This window comes from Schistocerca nitens, chromosome 2, assembly GCF_023898315.1.
Source record: "Schistocerca nitens isolate TAMUIC-IGC-003100 chromosome 2, iqSchNite1.1, whole genome shotgun sequence".
In the NCBI taxonomy this organism is placed as follows: domain Eukaryota; kingdom Metazoa; phylum Arthropoda; class Insecta; order Orthoptera; family Acrididae; genus Schistocerca; species Schistocerca nitens.
Window position 1 is genome coordinate 84327199 of NC_064615.1, and position 18235 is coordinate 84345433.

The 18235-nt window shown below is 36.7% G+C and overlaps 1 protein-coding gene across 1 annotated transcript in view; it reads left to right on the forward strand.

Annotated features, from left to right (window-relative positions):
• Window positions 1-18235, forward strand: part of LOC126235760 (serine-rich adhesin for platelets) — a 196917-nt gene that overhangs the window by 131370 nt on the left and 47312 nt on the right. Inside the window, exons 4-12 of the mRNA XM_049944556.1 lie at window positions 274-578; window positions 2219-2539; window positions 3175-3706; window positions 5631-6058; window positions 6934-7400; window positions 10245-10495; window positions 11094-11162; window positions 14310-14398; window positions 15545-15934. Of these exons, the coding sequence (XP_049800513.1) occupies window positions 274-578; window positions 2219-2539; window positions 3175-3706; window positions 5631-6058; window positions 6934-7400; window positions 10245-10495; window positions 11094-11162; window positions 14310-14398; window positions 15545-15934 (2852 nt within the window). The remainder of the gene's footprint in view (window positions 1-273; window positions 579-2218; window positions 2540-3174; window positions 3707-5630; window positions 6059-6933; window positions 7401-10244; window positions 10496-11093; window positions 11163-14309; window positions 14399-15544; window positions 15935-18235) is intronic.

Sequence of the window (18235 nt, forward strand, 5' to 3'; positions counted from 1 at the left end):
TTCATAAATTCTGCCACTCATCAGACAGTGAAAAAGATTAAACCAGGAGTTCAAATTCCATTCTGGTGGTTAGTTATATGCTCACATATCAAACGGCTTTTCATTTCCTTGCCACTTCCTCGAAACTTATCACAATCTCTGGCAGCAACTGTAGGTGGATAAATGTGAGAGTGAATGACCCATCCCTGGTGCCATTGGTGGAGGTGGCGATTCCTGTTCCCTCGCATCTTGACATAGTTCGTCGGACAGCGGGCTGCGGTCCGTGTTTTGCAGAGCACCTGCAGCGGGCCGTTCTGTGGTCTGGTAGTTCCGCTACAGCTGCGACAGGAGTGGGTGTGGGTGTGGGTGTCGGGTTTCCCACACTTCAGCCACAGCAGCCACAGCCTCAGCAGCATATCCAGCTGTTTGAACATCCACCGGAAACTGCACCTGCAACCGCCGCAGCAGCTGCAGAGACCACCACAACAACGCGCATCCTTGTGCAACCGCAGTTTACACTGACAGCTCATGCCACGGCAGCTGCTGAACAGCCGCAGCCTGCACACACTTCCACTAAGAAGAGGACCACTGTAATCAAGGTGAGCTATGAAACATTGGAACCCTTCTAAAAGCATTATCTCTGCTCTAGGGTCTGCCATAGAGATTTCTGCAATTTTGTAGTGTCATGAGATATGTAAAACATCATATTTTTCTTTATTTGTTCCATTCAGAGCAGACAAGGTATTTCATTCCATATGAGGCTCACTTGTAGTAGTTATGTTAGTGAAGACACATTCAAAACAGTTCTGATTTTATAAAGCCATTGGTTTAGTGCTATACATTGATAATAATCTCATGAACCCATAGTAAATCACCTAGAATAAAATTTTGCGAGTTGGCACCCATCTACATAGGGACAAATGATCATCATGATAAAATAAGAGAAATCAGGGCTCGCACAGAAAAATTTAATTGCTGATTTTTCCCATGCACCATTCGAGAGTGGAATGGTAGAGGGACAGCTTAAAGGTGGTTCATTGAACCCTCTGCCAGGCACTTTATTGTGAATAGCAGAGTAATCATGTAGATGTAGATGATGACACAATATTTCCAGTTTTTTAAATAGTGTAGGAGATGGTTTTACTCACATGTATAGATACCATGTTTTAGAAAAAAGAGGACATGCCTACCATTTAGGAATTACGAAATACAGGAATTTCATTTAGCACCGTATTCTCTTGTGCTTTGTAACTGGGGTTCCTCATTAGCATACTTATCAAATGGTTTACTAATATCTTAAGAACAGATTAATTCTTGGGTGTCTTACATTGCTTTTTACCAGTCCAGAAATGTGATAGTCAAATTAATTCAAATCACAGCAGTCGGTTTGTGTGACCACACTTCATAATGGGCTGTCATTGCTTTTGCTGCTCGAAAAAGGCAAGTAAAACTTGCAAGAATATACCTTTACATGTTCTCAAAAGTTCCAGTAAGTGATGTTAAAGTCCATAAGCAATAGGTTCCAGACTAGTGCCACTGGATTTAGCTATGGTTTATGAGGAATTAATTGTGTGAGCAAAGTGATTTGAGTTCTTGCAAACTGTGTTGATGTCAGATATTTAATACAGTTTTAGAATCTTGAAAATGCCCTAGTGTCATGGAGCTAACAGTATTTCAGAGACAATCTTCTTGTATATCCCAGGGTGTCAGCTTCCTTAGCGAGAAGTTGTTGTATTGACTTGAATTATTCAGATAGTTTCCTAGCATGTACACCATTAGTGTGATTTCACAATAGTCATTATTCACTGTCCAATTTTTACCAATTATTTTCTTATGATAAAAGAACACTGAACTGATGAAATATGAGTGATGAAGTACAGTATAATATATGTGTAACACTGGAGAATGCAACATGGTATTCACATGTCAAATTATAAAGAATATTACATCGCCTCTCACAACTTCATTATATTTGATACAGTTTCTTACATTAGCAAATTTTTTTTCTGCTGATATTCATTAAATACTCCATTATTTTTAATTTAAGATGTGTTGTGATAAAATTGAAAAGTTTTCTTCAAGCTAGTGAAAACTGAACAAAGCTAAATCCTAAAATTCTGAACTATTGATAATTGGGATGATACTTCAAATTGCATTATTACTTGATTTTGCTCTAATATTTAATAAAACAAATGACTTCTTCAAAAACAAACTGATAACCAATGAATCTATTACATAGGTTGAAGCAGCAGACTGTACAGCACTGGAGGTCAAGGCACCTACACTCACCCGCGCTGTTAGTTCTGAAGTTACTACCACAGCACCAATCTTCCCGGCAACCAACATTGCAACAACTCACTTTTTTTATGAGCAGCACCCATCAGCTGCTGCTGCCACAGCCGCAACAGCCACTGCAACAGCAGTTGTACAGTTGTCTCACACCCCTCAGCCCCCGACTCAAGTACCATCTCAACCACAGCAAGCACAGTGTCTACCCCAAATGCAACAACAGCAGCAACCATCTGCTGCAGTGCAAACAGAGACTGGGAAGAGATCTCAGGTAAGAATGCAAGCATATTTAAGTTTTAAAAAATCTGTTATTTTCCAAAGGGTATCACAGAAATGTAGACTACTTTAGTGAGCACAGAGTTCTTACTTGAGAAATATAAAGCATATTACATGTGAAATATTTCACGCAATGTAGAATAATGAACACTCTGCTTGGGGTAAGACAAATAATGGTGTTCCGTGGGTTAAATAATTTTGTTCTCATTTTCTTTATGTATGCCAGTTTATAACAGATTACTGAAAGCCCACAATGGCAGGTGTATAACAGAACCAGTGTTTCTTTCTTGCTTTCTTTGTGTGTGTGTGTGTGTGTGTGTGTGTGTGTGTGTGTGTGTGTGTGTGTGTGTGTGTGTGTGTGTGTGTGTGTGTGTTGGGGGGGAGGGGAGGGGGGGGGGAAGCTCTTGGTTGTATCACAATCACATTTTGCTGCAAATGAATATTCATCCATAAGCCATTCTGCAAAATGTCATGAGAATTCCTTGGCGACATCTGACATCCACAAAGACAAAGAAGATTAAGTACTTCACTGCTAAGGTGACACAAATTTTTTGCTTTTCTTATTTTGTCTAATGTTGTGTGAATGTAATACAATTTTTAGTCACTAAGATGAGCTAATATACATTTTAGGCAACATCACCAGTAAATCCTGCTGATGCCTGCCTTACACCACCACCAGAGGTAGCTGCTTCCCATGGTGAAGAGGCCGAGGATCCTGGTAGTCAACCTGGACAACCTCCACCAGGTCTGGAATCAGTTGTCACTGTTGCTGATGCCAGCAACCAGACAGATACTCCACCATGCAGTGAAGATGAAACATCAGCTCAGCAGCAGCAGCAGCAACCACCTGTCGATGTCAGTGGACTAGAACTTTTGTCAAACAGTATTGAGCAATTTGAGAGGGAGAGGCCATCAGAGCCCAACACACCTGTGCCGAACCCACCAATACCCATCTCACCAGTTCCTACTATTGTCACTGATGCTACTCCTACTTCAACTTCTACACTGAGGTCACCAGTTCCTACAAGGGTGACAACTCTGGCTGATGAAAAAGCTGTGGAGATGTTGCAGATGCTCTCTGTGCCAAAGGTCCAGGAGACAGACAGCGACAAAGTGCAGTCTGAATTGGATGGCTGCTCTGTGCCTCTGGAAACTGCTATTGGTAAGTGTTAAAATTTCTGTTAGTTATCTATGGTTCGCAGCTACCTCCTCTTGCTGTGATGTAGAAAGAGGAGTCAGTTTTACAATGACAATACACATTCGCAGCAAAAACTATGCCAGAAAGCTGAATATGTACACATTCGGAAATTCTTCTATGGAGTCTGTAGATCACAAGAATAAATGCCAGTGGGGAATAAAACTTACTTCCTGCCTCATTGTTTACTTCTGTATTTATGCACTAAACTTTTACAAGTGTATATGTTTGCAATAGCCGATAGTGTACTGTGTAAGATGTGTGTCATATTGTAACATTTACTGGCAAAGACACTTCTGTCTCTTTGCAAGTCAGTTACTGTAACACATCTGTTTAACATAACTTTACCATTAATTTAAGCATTGTATCATGTGGTACAGGAGGAGATACACTCCGTAAGAAACACTAAAGGTTTTGTCAGTATACCCTTCTTTTTACATGGTCATTGGTCATATTTCAGTAGTAAGGAGCCCTCTGCGAGGTTCGAGAAGGGAAAATGTGTAGTTGCACACTCTAGCTTTGCACTAGTGCAAGACTCTTTGTTCGACAGAAGGTCTTCATAGCTGATGGTACTTCCTTTGAAACTTCTGACCTGGAAGGCCATGATCAGTGTCTAAAATTATTTACTGACTTTTTTGTACATCGGTCAGTAGGCCTGAAGCTTTTATCGAAGAAATCTTGGTTTTACTGTTCAATTGCTGCACTATTTTCCAAGAAAGGGCAGAGACACTGTATCGAACTCCATTCAAGCACAAATTTAGTCTTTCACAAAAGTTTGAGCTGTTAATTATTTTCATTATTAGAACAAAGCATACATCACAGCTTGAAATATTGCCAGGTGTTTGATTATGTATGTTTTTATTCTGCCTCAATTTTTGCTGCAGCTTATCATTTTAGGGGTCTCTGTTCTAACTACAATTTTGCCAATATTCTTGTAGTAGTTCACCTGAATTCTGCCTACTCTCCATCTCTTATATTCCTGATAATTTTCTTCTTGTTTCTTATTTTATGGAATATTTTGTTTTAACAACGTAAACTATGCTAATAGTAATTAAGACAAACATAGTAACCTGGCTTGTGAATGTACATTTAGATAGTGTACATTGTTTACTTAGTTATTTAGCTGCATGTGAGTTATCTTCTTTTTTGTTACAAATGGGTGTAACACTGTACTGTAACTCTGAATCAAACTTCAAATAAGGAGTGGTGTAAATTAAAAACAGATTTAAAAGAATTTACTAAACTTAAATGGTTTATAATGGGGTTAGGGAAAGAGCAAGCAGAGTGAAGACTTCTTCAGAAACAGAATTATTGAGTTTCAGCATGTAAAAATACTTGGGTTTTCATTAAAAAGAATTCAAAAAAGAATCACCATACCTCTTCGTCCGAAAAACTGAATCCTCCACCTCTTCAGTGTACTATTATATCAACATTTGTCAATAAATGTATAATTCGAAGCCACAATACATTTAGGACATGTTTTAAATGAAGAACTGTATTTTTTTGATTCTACTAGGTGTGTTATATGGTTTTCCACATTTTCATACTTTTTCCCAGACATGCCACATATGGCATTGTGCCAGCTTGTCCTGTAGTCGTGATGAAACATATAGTAATAGTTCTTGATATATCCATCAAATGAATGGGAAGAACAGCTAAAAGTATGGTGGACAGAGAATTGTCTTCTGTATTGACTGTAGGATTGGTTCTATATTGTGGATACAGATATAGAACACTCTCGTGATTTCTAAACAAAAATGTAGCCAGATAATTCAATTATTGCCTAACTTCTCTAGAAAGATGCTGTAAAATTTCAAAACATGTATTTGAATACTGATATTCTGATTTCTGTACAACCACTTTATAAGTTGTGTACTGCTTATGTCTGCAGTTACATCAAGCACCAGTGATCAAAACAGCAGCACCACCAGCAGTGGCAGCAGCACTTTTACAGTGAGCACAACCACCACCACCTCCACGACGACAACCACCACAACCAGCATCAATAGTGATGGCAGCAGCAACAACAATGACATCAACAATGGGTGTAGCAGTGTCAGCATCGTTGCGAGCAGCAGTAGTGTTAATGGTGTTCTTGGTGGCCTGGGACTTTTGTGTGCTCTTGCAGAGCAACGAATTATGGAAGAAGTAGGACACAACTTGTCAAAAGATCAAGATGTAGAGCCTGATGACAACACACAGGAGCTACCGAAACCTGTCCACCAGAGGGCTTCATCAGCAGACTCAGGTGTAGATGTGAATCGTAACTACCGCACACGGAAACTGGACAGACAGTGCAAGAAATCAGCTGCTAACAAAGTAAGTCATTGTGTTTGCTGTCGGCATTTATTTTCACAACTACCGCGTAAATTAAACGTTGGGGAAGCCGTAGGAGAAAGACAGTATGAAAAATTCTGGACTATTAATGACGCCAAGTTGGTGATAGTAGGTTGTGATAAGGTATTGTAAGTAACAGGAGTATCTCCACTTATAAAGAAAGATAATCTTCAATTTAAATAAAACTGTCAAGGACATTTGACTGAGAAAGGCTTGAACAATACTTGATTGCAGTGCCTGATTTTGAGGGTAAAAACTGAAGTTGTGTAGTTGCTAATGGCGTAAAGTGTGTAATGTGTGCTAATGGACTTATACAGAGATTTCAGTGTAAATTCAAGCAGCTTTTAAGTTGTGTGTGCTGTAGTTCGATATTCCCACTTGTGGGTGTTAGTCATATTTTTAAGTTTCATCTCGTAACCTAGTCTGATGGCATTTGTTGGAGTATATCATTAAATTTTATGGATCTGAAAGAGATTTTGATTTATTCAAGAGTTTGGAAAACTTTCTTATAGTCTCTTCTTACAGAAAGCTGATCTCATATCTTTCTCAGCTTGTGTGATACATGTTGAAAAAGTCAGAATAAAATCCGTAATCCACTGTCTCTCAATCTTTCCAAAATTATAAGTGCCTGTATATCATCTTAAAATTCACGAGCTACAGTTATGCCCAGTATTACTTTAACATAAAATTAGTTATTTTTATGTTAAAATTGTGTTTTATTTTGTTTTTTTTTTCTTTTTTAATTCCTGGTGATGTATAAGCACAGATATGTTAATTTCATCTGATTAAGCCTTTTGGCTTTGCTCTTGACTTTTCTTTATTTATGTATTTCTGACAAAGTTATACATTTTCTTTAGCAGGGACCCCAGTACCAGGTATCCTCTTCTGAAGCTACCAGTCCTCAAGATCAGCAGCACAACACAAACATAGCTGGAGCTGCAGCTGGTGGCTCATGTATGACTCAGTCACCAGCTACAAGTCCACAGTCCAATGAAAGCATGGGTCCCATGGAGCTTAATATGCGAATGCGACTGGCTGACCTGCAAAGACGCTATAAAGAAAAACAACGTGAATTATCACGCCTCACACCAAAGAAAGCAGAAAGTACCCTATTAACTGCTGGAAACAATACTCCAGTGGCAACTACTTCTCCATCAGAAATGGGCTTGAGTCCAGCTTGTACAGTTGCAAATAATTCCAGTGCAAATGTACAGCAAAGTCCAGTCAAGAGAGGCCCAGGAAGGCCACGGAAACGTTGCAACAGGCTCACACCAAATTCACCTCAAAGAAATACAGGCAGAGTCTCTGCTTCAAAAACAAACAGGTTTGTGACACAGCTCTTCTCTCTCTGTAGAAACACTGTTTACTATAAAATATCATCAGTTGTGGAAAGTGATAACTGTTACTCAACAGTATGAATTTAAGTAAACTGCACCAATGACAGGCATTAAGCCAGTTTTTCGCAACTTCTGTTAAAATCTAATCAGTGATTTGTCACAATTGAACATAAAAAAATAGTGCAGTTCCCCACTACACTAACGATTTAATCTAAAATTAACTGATTATCTGTTTTTTAATTGGAGGATTTGACTGCAATGTGAAATTGTTGTTTCTAAATAGTTAACTTCGATCTCTAACCCACAGGATAAATTTTCAGGTTTTGGATCAATATAGAAATCCAGTGAACTGGCATATGTTAGGTTCTGTTATTGGTTTTAGGCAGTTACCGTAGACAGAAGTTGTATTGATGTACATATGGACTGTTAAAATTTGGTGTCACTAGTGGCTCTGAGTTTTGATGCGGTTTACACAGTTAATAGCTATACCGTATTGCTGTGCTGTATCTCCTTCCTATGAAGCATTAGAAAATTGAGAATCATTTTCACAATAATCAGCAACTACAAAAATTGCAAAACTTATATACATTAGTTATGTACTTCTAAAAGAGACAAATTGATTGTAGTGCACGGATTGTTTGAAAACTTACTATTTCCCTTTTTAATTTTGCTCATAAAAACTATGAAATTTTTCTAACTCACCATCTAAAAAAATGAGTTTGGCAGATGTGAACATCTATTGTTTGTGGTAAACATTTAAGAGTGGGGGACGAAAGGTTTCTAGCCTATTTCATAATACCAGTTATTTTTCTATATAATACCCGTGTACACTAATACACTTGCGGGCACACTCAGATAACTTCTGCATACCATTCAAATAAAAGGTCTTGGATTTCGAGTCCACCCAAGCTTTCAAAGCATCAATCACTGCATCATCATTGTCAAATCACCACCCTTAGAGATCTTTTTTTAACTTGGAAAAAGAAAAAAGTCTGATGGAGCCAAATCTGGAGAATATTGTGGATGACGTAACAATTTGAACCTGCGGTCACTCAGAGTTTAAAGTGTTGCAAGAGCTTTGTGTGCTGGTGCATTGTCCTGATGCAAAAGATCTCCATGCACCAATTTTCCACGCCTCTTTTTCTTTATCTCTTCTCACAAATGGCACAGGAGGGTGCAATAGTATGATGCATAGATAGTTACACCCTTTTGCAAGTAGCCCCCCCCCCCCATAATTACCCCTTCTGCAGCCCAGGAGACCGATGCCATCACCTTACTGGCTGATTTTTTGCACCTGAAATTTTTTTGGGGTAGGGGATGAAAGTGTTTCCATTGTTCGGACTGTTGTTTTTCTCAGGATCAACATGTTGAACCCACATTTTGTCCATTGTCACATACCTTGCAAGAAAGCTGTCTTCATCTACTTCAAATTGACGAACAATTTCTTCACAACACTGCACATGCTCTCAGCTCTGATCTGCATTCAAGTCTTTTGGAACCCACCTAGATGAAACTTTCTGCATTCTCAAAATATCCACAACGTCATGAGCGCACCCATGAGATATTTCAAATGTGGTTTCAATGTGCTGCAATGTTGTTAGACAATCCTGCAAAATCGTATCGTGAATTGTAGTCACTGTTTCATCAGTGGCAACGGTGACAGGCCTTCCGCTCCTTGTCGCATCTTCTACTCTTGTTCTTCCATTTTTGAAGTTGGACACCCAGTTTTTGACTGATGCACTGTCCTTAAGTGCATTTTGCATGTCCTCCACAATTTCCTTGAGCGTCATTCCCTTCACATGAAGATATTCAATCACAGCACGCTTCTTGATTCTCTCGGTATATGCCATTTTGCTTACACTACAGTATACAATGCATCCTAGTGACAAAACTAACGAAGCTGGAGCTGCAAAATTTGACTTGCATACCCACAAAGGGTCACCATAAAAGTAGGTGGTGGTGGTGTATGTGCGAGACATTATGGTAACTATCTCGGGCTAGAAACTTTTTGACCACCCCTGGTATTGTTAGTTTTTGACAGTGTAACTCATTACCATGTTTTCTAATTAGGGGTCAGAGTTACATGTCCCCAGATAGGGTATTTCATACAATAAAAAAGGAATTGTGAAAACGTACCATCACACAGTCATCAGGTTCTGATGTTATGTTTCTGGGCAAGATCTGTCACATGCACAATTTAAAGACCACTGCTACCAGTTTAATAAAAGAGAAGCTACCATTCAAAATGTCTGAAGTAAAGCGTAGAGTCTCTTTTAAATAGCTGATGCTGCAAAGAAATCGAAAAGAGTTTTTTGATATATCATTAGAAGAAGCTCTGAAGAGTGTTGTGATGAACTTGACAACAATGTAAATAATGGAGTACAGTATCTTAATGAACCAGTTTATTAAATTATTAGTTGTTCACTATGTTAAAATGAACTAGAACATTGCTGCCACAAAATAATTAATCAATCAGTGTTCAGTTTTGGGAAAAAAATGTGGTTTTTACGTATTTTTTATTTGGAAGTGAAAGCTCATAGAAATGTTTTTCCTCCATTGTATTATGTATCTAGAGTTTATTTGTGAAATATAATTTTGAAAGATGTCAGCAATGTTTACTGTTAAAGTAATTTGATAAAATGTATTTCTTGGACTTTTATTTTTTTTTTTTTTTTAGATGTTGACATTTGTGGAAACAGTCCTCAGTTATAATGTTCATTCCTTTTTGTGTTCTGTTCTGCTGTTGTACTTATGTGTACTTCAGAAATGTAATGAACACATACCACTGGTTTGTTTCCATGTGTCCTATTAAATTTGTGATTGGGTTACAGAGACTTGCCACCTGTATTGGAGAAAGTAACAGAGCCACCTCGTTTGAAAGCATCAAAGCTTGATATTTTGAAGCCACCAACACTCACGGCAAATCGCCCAAAACTGAGACCAGCAGCTATATTGGCAGAAACACAGATGCCCCAATGCAATGACAGCCTAATGAAGACAAAACCCAAAGTTAACGGTGACATTTCTGGCACAACCCCTAAACTTGATGGATTATTTGGTTCAGATGCTGAGAAACATAGTGGTAAGTACATTTTTACATTTTATATTTACTGTATCAAGAGGAAAATTTTTGCTCTGTAAAATTAGCCACTGTCAATACTGAAGGGTGTTAGAACAGATGTATTGCCTACACACACACACACACACACACACACACACACACACACACACACACACACAATTTTTATTTAAATTGTCATTATAAACCATTAGCAAGTTTTTGTTGGTTAAACGTATTAATAAAATTTGAGAATGGTGTTCATCATTCAGCCCAGAATTGAAAATGTAAGTGTTGGAATAGTTAAGATAGTTCATCTTCCATAACTGTCACTCTTCTCAGTGTTGTTCAGTTCAGAAAATAACTTCATCTTCTGTATTAATGACTCTTCATATAAAGAAAATAATTTCTTTGTTTGATAGAATAATGCTACCACAATAGCATTAATATTGTTGTTGTTATTATCATCATTGTTATTTTTGGTTTTGAATGTATTTCATAGTGTGCATGCACTTTGACTGTTTGTCAGCCCACATTGGGACCTCCTACAAGACAGAATCGTTCCAGTTTGCTTGGGACTGGCTTGGTATTGGTGCTTTAGTTCTGTGTGCTTGATTTGCAGCCTTTTCCTTGTGCCGCCTCCCGTGTCACACATTTGGCTCGAAACCTTCCTCGCGCCTCCCCAATCCAGGTGAGTGTATTCTGGCTCGGGAAATCCGCACTTTATCCAGACCTCCACAGTAAATGCCTGCTCTTACACTAATGTCCTTCGTTTACTTTACACTTTATCTTAAAAGTTTTGTGTTCTTAGTACAATAGTAGATTCATGTATAGTGTGTCCGTATTAATAGTGTCCAGTTAATGGAGTAACTTTTCTACTGTAAGTACAATACATTGATCAGAAGGGAATTGAAATAAAACCTTTTAGTTTATCATCATCTGATAAATGATATTTTTTTAGTTTTGTGTAAGTGTGTCATAAATGAATTATTGGATTAGCAGCTTATGTGAAGCTACAGAGACAGTCATTCATAGATATTGTTGCCATTTAGCACTAAAACAGTCACGCACATTCCTGTTAAAGGAGCTTCTTTTTCTTTGTTTTAATGTGTTGTGTCCAGATGAGTTTGTTGTGACTTATCAAGATAGTTCAATAGTTATACAACAATGCAGAATTAGAAGAGGACAGTCATTCATTTAGCAGTCCTGCAATAATTTTTCTGATCATCTACTGAGCACAGTATGAGCTAGGAAAGCACTGTGGGAGTAAAAACTCATAAAATACTTGTAACTAATATAGTAACAATTATGTGCATGCATTTCCTTTTATTATATTTTGTTTACACTGAAATAATTAAAAGTGGTTCATTATAGTTTGGGTTACATAGCATTCAGAGAAATGACTGTATGTAATCTGTATTAAAAATTATATGATGACTGTATGTAATCTGTATTAAAAATTATATGCTCATTAGCAGTGAATGAACATACATCGTATTTTAGGAGAAGCACTGCGGGAAGGAAATGCTAAATGTTGAGTCGTAGGAAAGTTACTAGCTTCCTCAGCTTTAAGTTAAAATTTCCAGAAGTGCGATGCTCGTGAATGAAATTTATTTTAGCTTAGTGAGCCACAAGTAGAGAATTTGTGTTTAGTTCCATGAATTTTTTTATTTGAAGTACACAATCATCCATTATTTATGGGTTTATTCTAGTTTGTCAGCTGTTTCTGTTTTAATGGCTTCATATTTGAGATTACCTTCAAATATTCTACACTACACCTTGCTTAGTGATCATGTTAATTGGAATCATAAAATTTGTAAAATTATTTGAATGCCTTCATGTAGTAAACTGACCAATTGCACTTTAACCTAGATAAATCTGTTTAAAAAGTATATCTTGTGGTCCTAATACATTGCTTCTTGAAACATTTCCTCGCAAATGCAACAAGGTCCAGGTAACATGAAACTTATTAATGGTTAGCTAATACCCTACTACAAACTCCTCATGTTGTTCAGGTACCAGTTATTTTCTTTCTGGTGTGACCAGTTAAAGCAGCTACTATAACACCTCCAAAAAACACATTAAAATAATAAATAAGCACGAAAATTGAAATTATAAAGGGAAGATTCCATCAGATTCCCCTTAATTACACATTTCAAAGATTTTTAATTTTTTATTCAGTTTCTGTTAGTTGAACTCTGTTAAGGACAGTGTTGTTGAATTACAGACCCATATCACTAACATCGATTTGCAGAAGGGTTTTGGAACATACACTGTGTTTGAACGTTATGAATTACATCAAAGAAAATGATTTATTGGTACATAGCATGGATTCAGAAAATATCGTTCTTATGAAACACAAGTAGCTCTTTATACTCCTGAAGTAATGAGTGCTATCAATGGGATGTCAAATTGATTCCATATTTTTAGATTTCCTGAAGGCTTTAGACAGCGTCTTCTAACCAAACTGCATGGTTATGGAATATCACCTCAGTTTTGTGGCTGGATTCGTGATTTCCTATCAGAAAGGTCACAGTTCGTTGTGATAGACTGGAAGTCATCAAGTAAAATGGAAGTAATAGCTGGCTTTCCCCAAGGAAGTGTTATAGGCACCCTGTTGTTGCTGATCTATATTAACAACATAGGAGACAATCTGAGTAGCTCTCTTAGATTGTTTGCAGATGATGCTGTCATTTACCGCCTTGTAAAGTCATCAGGTGACCAAACTGAATTGCAAAATTATTTAGATAAGATATCTGTATGGTGCGAAAAATGGCAATTGACCTTGGTTAAAGAAAAGTGCAAAGTTATTCAAGTGAATACTAAGAGAAATCCACTAAATTTTAATTATGTGAAAAGTTGCACAAATCTGAAGGCTGTAAATTCAACAAAATACTTAGGGATTACTATTACAAATAACCTAAATTGGAATGATCACGGATGACATCGAAAAAGTAAAAAAGGAGGACAGCTCATTTCGTATTATTGCAAAGTAGGGAAGATAGTGCCACAGACATGATACATGAATTGGAGTGGCAATCATGAAAACAAAGGTGTTTTTTGTTGTGACAGCATCTTCTCAGGAAGTTTCAATCACCAGTTTTCACCTCCGATTGCGAAAACATTCTGTTGGCATCCATCTACATAGGGAGAAATGATCATCATGATAAAGGAAGAGAAATCAGGGCTCACACAGAAAAATTTAAGTGCTTGTTTTTCCCACAACCATTCAAGAGTGGAACGGAAGATAGACAGCTTGAAAGTTGTTCATTGAACCATATGCCAGGCACTTTATTGTGAATAGGAGATGTAGATGTTCATGAATATGTGTCACTGTTTATGTATTGGACACCCATATAATATTTTTTATTTTGGAATTTTCTAACATATCTTGATTTAAACAGAAGTATTAAGTCTACCCTTTTATAGGTTATGGTAATAGAAAAACAAGTGCTCTTGAGTGAGCATGTTTTATCCAATATTAGGATGAAGTTATCTGTTATTAAGTACTTACATTATCTGGTAACCAATGATTATGCATAAAATTTACTTTTCATTCATCATTTATGCCTGTCGGTCTGTAAATGCTTTATCAGTTACGTAAAAGATAAATATGTTGGTTATTTTTTCAATTCATTTACAGTCTGTTAGACAGTTACACAAATTTTCAGTTACATAATAATTTTAGATATCACTGGTCTAACTATATTTTTCATTTTTTTATATTTATCTGAATGATGTCCAGTCACTTATGTAGCAAAGATATGTTACTTTTTACATACATATAACTATGAAAACTTCAGGAGCAGCCTTTAAATTGATGCCTTAACTTTCTCAGGAGACTGTGATGTGCAGTCCTGGTTTAAGATGTCGGAAAAGCCACCTGTTGTCCTCAGACAGCAAGAAAAGGAATTGTCATCAGTTGAGGTGAGGCCCTGCTGTTCTCAAACTAGAATTGTGTAATTGAAACACTGATGGAAAAAATAAATAAAAATAGTGTGTGGTTGTTAACTATTGTGATAAATTGTAAGAATATTTAATATGTTCTCCTCTATTGGACAGAACTACATGTTTTACATAACAAAATAATTCTCATCTTACCTTTCACTGTAACATTTATAATCACACATTACTGTTGTGAGACTGTAATATTAGGTCACAGGTATTAAGTAAACACGTATATTTTGTGATACTACAATAAACCCTCCTCTCTCCTTCTGTCCATCTCCCTCTATTTATTAGTTTCTGTCTTTCTTTACACGTCTCTCTACTTTCATTCAATAGTTTCTTAATGGAGACAAAATGTAAATATGTCTATAATAGTTGTAAATTGTCTCACTCTTGGTAGATTATCAGTCACAGTATGATGTCTATAGCGTCAGTGATTATAAAACTGTAACATTAGTTCATATGATGGAGGGAACATCTGACATTACATTAGATTATATTTAGTTTTCATTTCATAGACCAGCAAATGAGATGATTCTTGTGGGTGTCTAACACATCAGAAAGTATAACTATAAAAAACATAGAAAGTTTGAATATAATACTCACTTCCCAGATCATTTCTCAGGAGGTTGTCAAAATATGAGAATACGTTACAGTAGACTGGAACTGTTTATACTTTCAGAATTAATGCACTGTTAGAATGAAACATTGTCATGCACTTTTAAAAAGTTTATTGCACACAAAGTACCTAATCTTGACTCTTGTGACCAATTACTGTCAAAACTGAACTCTTAAGACATTTTTACCCAATCTGGTCTAACCGTATCTGTTAAGATATTCATCTGTAGAGTAGACGGTATTGCCTACCAAAAAGTTTTTCAGACTCTCTTTAAACCATGCTTTATCAGAAACCGAGTACCTGTCAGAAAGCGGTGACTCTATTCGAATACAGTTAATGTATTTTCATATGTGCAGAGTATTCATCTTCTTACAGGAAGATGATGAGCACCGTGGACCTGTAACATGAAATTTTTATGATTTAGTTGTAGTCAGCAGTAAAACATTAAAAAAACAGTGAAATAGTATTTTATTTGATCTTAATTTTCTCTCTCAAATTGTTTTCAGGGCACAGATGCTGCAGTATTATCTATTGCTACCACTGCTACAACTACTTCAGTAGTGTCTATGGCTTCTATTACTACTTCAACTACTACTACAACTACAGCTGCTACTACTCCAGTTTTATCTTCATCAAAGAAGCGAAAAGTTGGTAGACCAAAAAAACATTTGCTTGATGATGGGAAGGTTGAGACCACAGAAATGATAGTAGCAAAGAAACCAAAAACAAAGAATGGTCTTATGGGCTTTTTATTATCACACCCAAGGCTTGACAGCACTTTAGTAAGTTCCCAAGAACAAAACAAAACTGCTGCACATATGATTTCAACAATCAAGAAATTGCCTATAACTGACCACAAACCAAAGATAAGACCAAAGCTGAAGGCTGAAGCTAAGGTGAGTCACAGACATTAATTTTTTAGGTAGTTCGAGTACAGTACAGTTAAGTACTGTGTGAATGTAGTGTTAACATATGTGTAAATTAGATCTTTCGTCATTCAGAAATAACAAATCATTCAATAAGAAATTGTAGATCATAAATGAAATTATTTGTAGAAAATAATTGGATAACATAATGTGCTCAATGAACAGTGAATTTTGAAAATGTACCCCAACACTGCATAGGCAGCCCTTTCACCTTCCTGATATGATGAGCTTTGTATATAATATGTAAGTATTAGCTATGTGGTATGACCAATAACAGCACTTTTGTGTATTGTCCCATGTTGATATAAAAGTTGAGGTTTTATCATGTAATCAAATGTACTGTTCCATGAATTGCACATATGGTCAACATGATTGAGATTTCGTGTTTTTTTTTTTTTTTTTTTTTTTTTTTTTTTTTTTTTTTTTTTTTTTTTTTTATCCCACAAAAGATATGAAAGTCACTAACCCTTCAACAATTCTTGCACAGGACATGTTGTAGTAAGCTGCAAGTTGAAAGGACCTTGTCATTTCAGAAAATTTGCTGAAATATCAGATGTACTCTGTTCACTAGGTGATCATAATTTGGAGCACCTGCCATACTAATAGGATAAAAGAGTAATGTTTCATCAGACCAGTAGATATGTTTTCCAGTAATCAAACATCTCATTTATATATTTGTACACCAAACTAAAAGTCATCAGTATTGACTGTGACTCATGTCCGTTAGAGATATGATCTTGGTTTGATCCATTTTATATTGGGTGGTCACTGATCTACTCTGCTGCAACTGACAGAACATATAGGTCACCAAAGCAAGTACTCATGCCAACTATCAAGCTTTCGTGCTTTCATTATCCATCAGTTTGGAAATCATCTGTGCTGATACTTAAGCTATAGTTGTTCCTAAAACTCCCACAAGTGAAGTCACAAGGTTATATTAGCTGCCCTTCATGAAATAGCAAGAGAACCAATTCTTTCCACATGACAATTAAAACCCAATTATCTGTTGACAAACTTCTCATGTATTGAAAATATCATGTAGCATTATGGCAGAGTTTATTATTTACTGAAGTGAAGTGAGATATAATTCAGTGACCATTTGATGTATATTTGTAATTGATCTCAGACAATATCAGGAGTTTAATGAAAACTATTGTTCAAATTACATTTTCAGTGAGGTAAAAAATTAATGGTCACTGTTGCAGTTGGCTTGGAATAGTGTGGCTTTTGAAGACTGCTAATTAACAATCTTCCATTTGTTCATATATATCAGCTGCCCAATTCATTGCTTCTGCATCTATACCCATTCTACATCTAACCTACATCTATTCTCTCTAAACCACCATGCAGTGCATGGCAGAGGGTACATACCATTGTACCAGTTATTTGGGTTTCTTCCTGTTCCATTCACATATGGAGCATGGGAAGAAGGATTCTTTGAATGCTTCTGTGTCTGCAGTAATTATTCCAATCCTATCCTCACAATCCCAATGTGAGTGATACATAGGGGGCTGTAGTATATCCCTGGAGTAATAATTTAAAGCTGGTTCTTGAAACTTTGCTAATAGACTATCTCGAGACAGTTCATGTCCGTCTTCGAGTCCTCCAGTTCCTTCAGTATTTCTACGACACTCCCCCATGGATTAAACATACCTGTGACCATTCATGCTGCCCGTTTCTGTATATGTTCAACATCCGCCATTAGTCCTGTCTGGTATTGGTCCCACACACTTGAGAGCAGTATTCTAGGATGGGATGCATGAGTGATTTGTAAGCAATCTCTTTTGTTGACTGATTGCTCTTCCCTAATATTCTACCAATAAAACGAATCTACCACCTACTTTACAAATGACTGAACCTATGTGATCATTCCATTTCATATCCTTGCAAAGAGCTACACCAGGTATTTGTACGAGTTGGTTGATTGCAACAATGACTCATTCATAATGTAGTCATAGGATACTATGTTTTTTTCATTTTGTGAAGTGCAAAATTTTACATTTCTTAACATTTGGAGCAAGTCGCCAATCTTAGCAACATGTTGAAATCTTTTCAAGATCTCACTGAATATTTATGCAGCTTCTCTCAGATAGTAAGTCACTGTAGATAACTGCATCATCTGCAAAAAGCCTGATGTTACTGTTAATATTGTCTGCAAGGTCATTAATATACAACATGAACAGCAAGGGTCCCAGCACCCTTCCCTGGGGCACATCCAAAGTTACTTCTACATCTGATGATTTTTTTGCTAAGCAATTCTTGTGCTGTAAC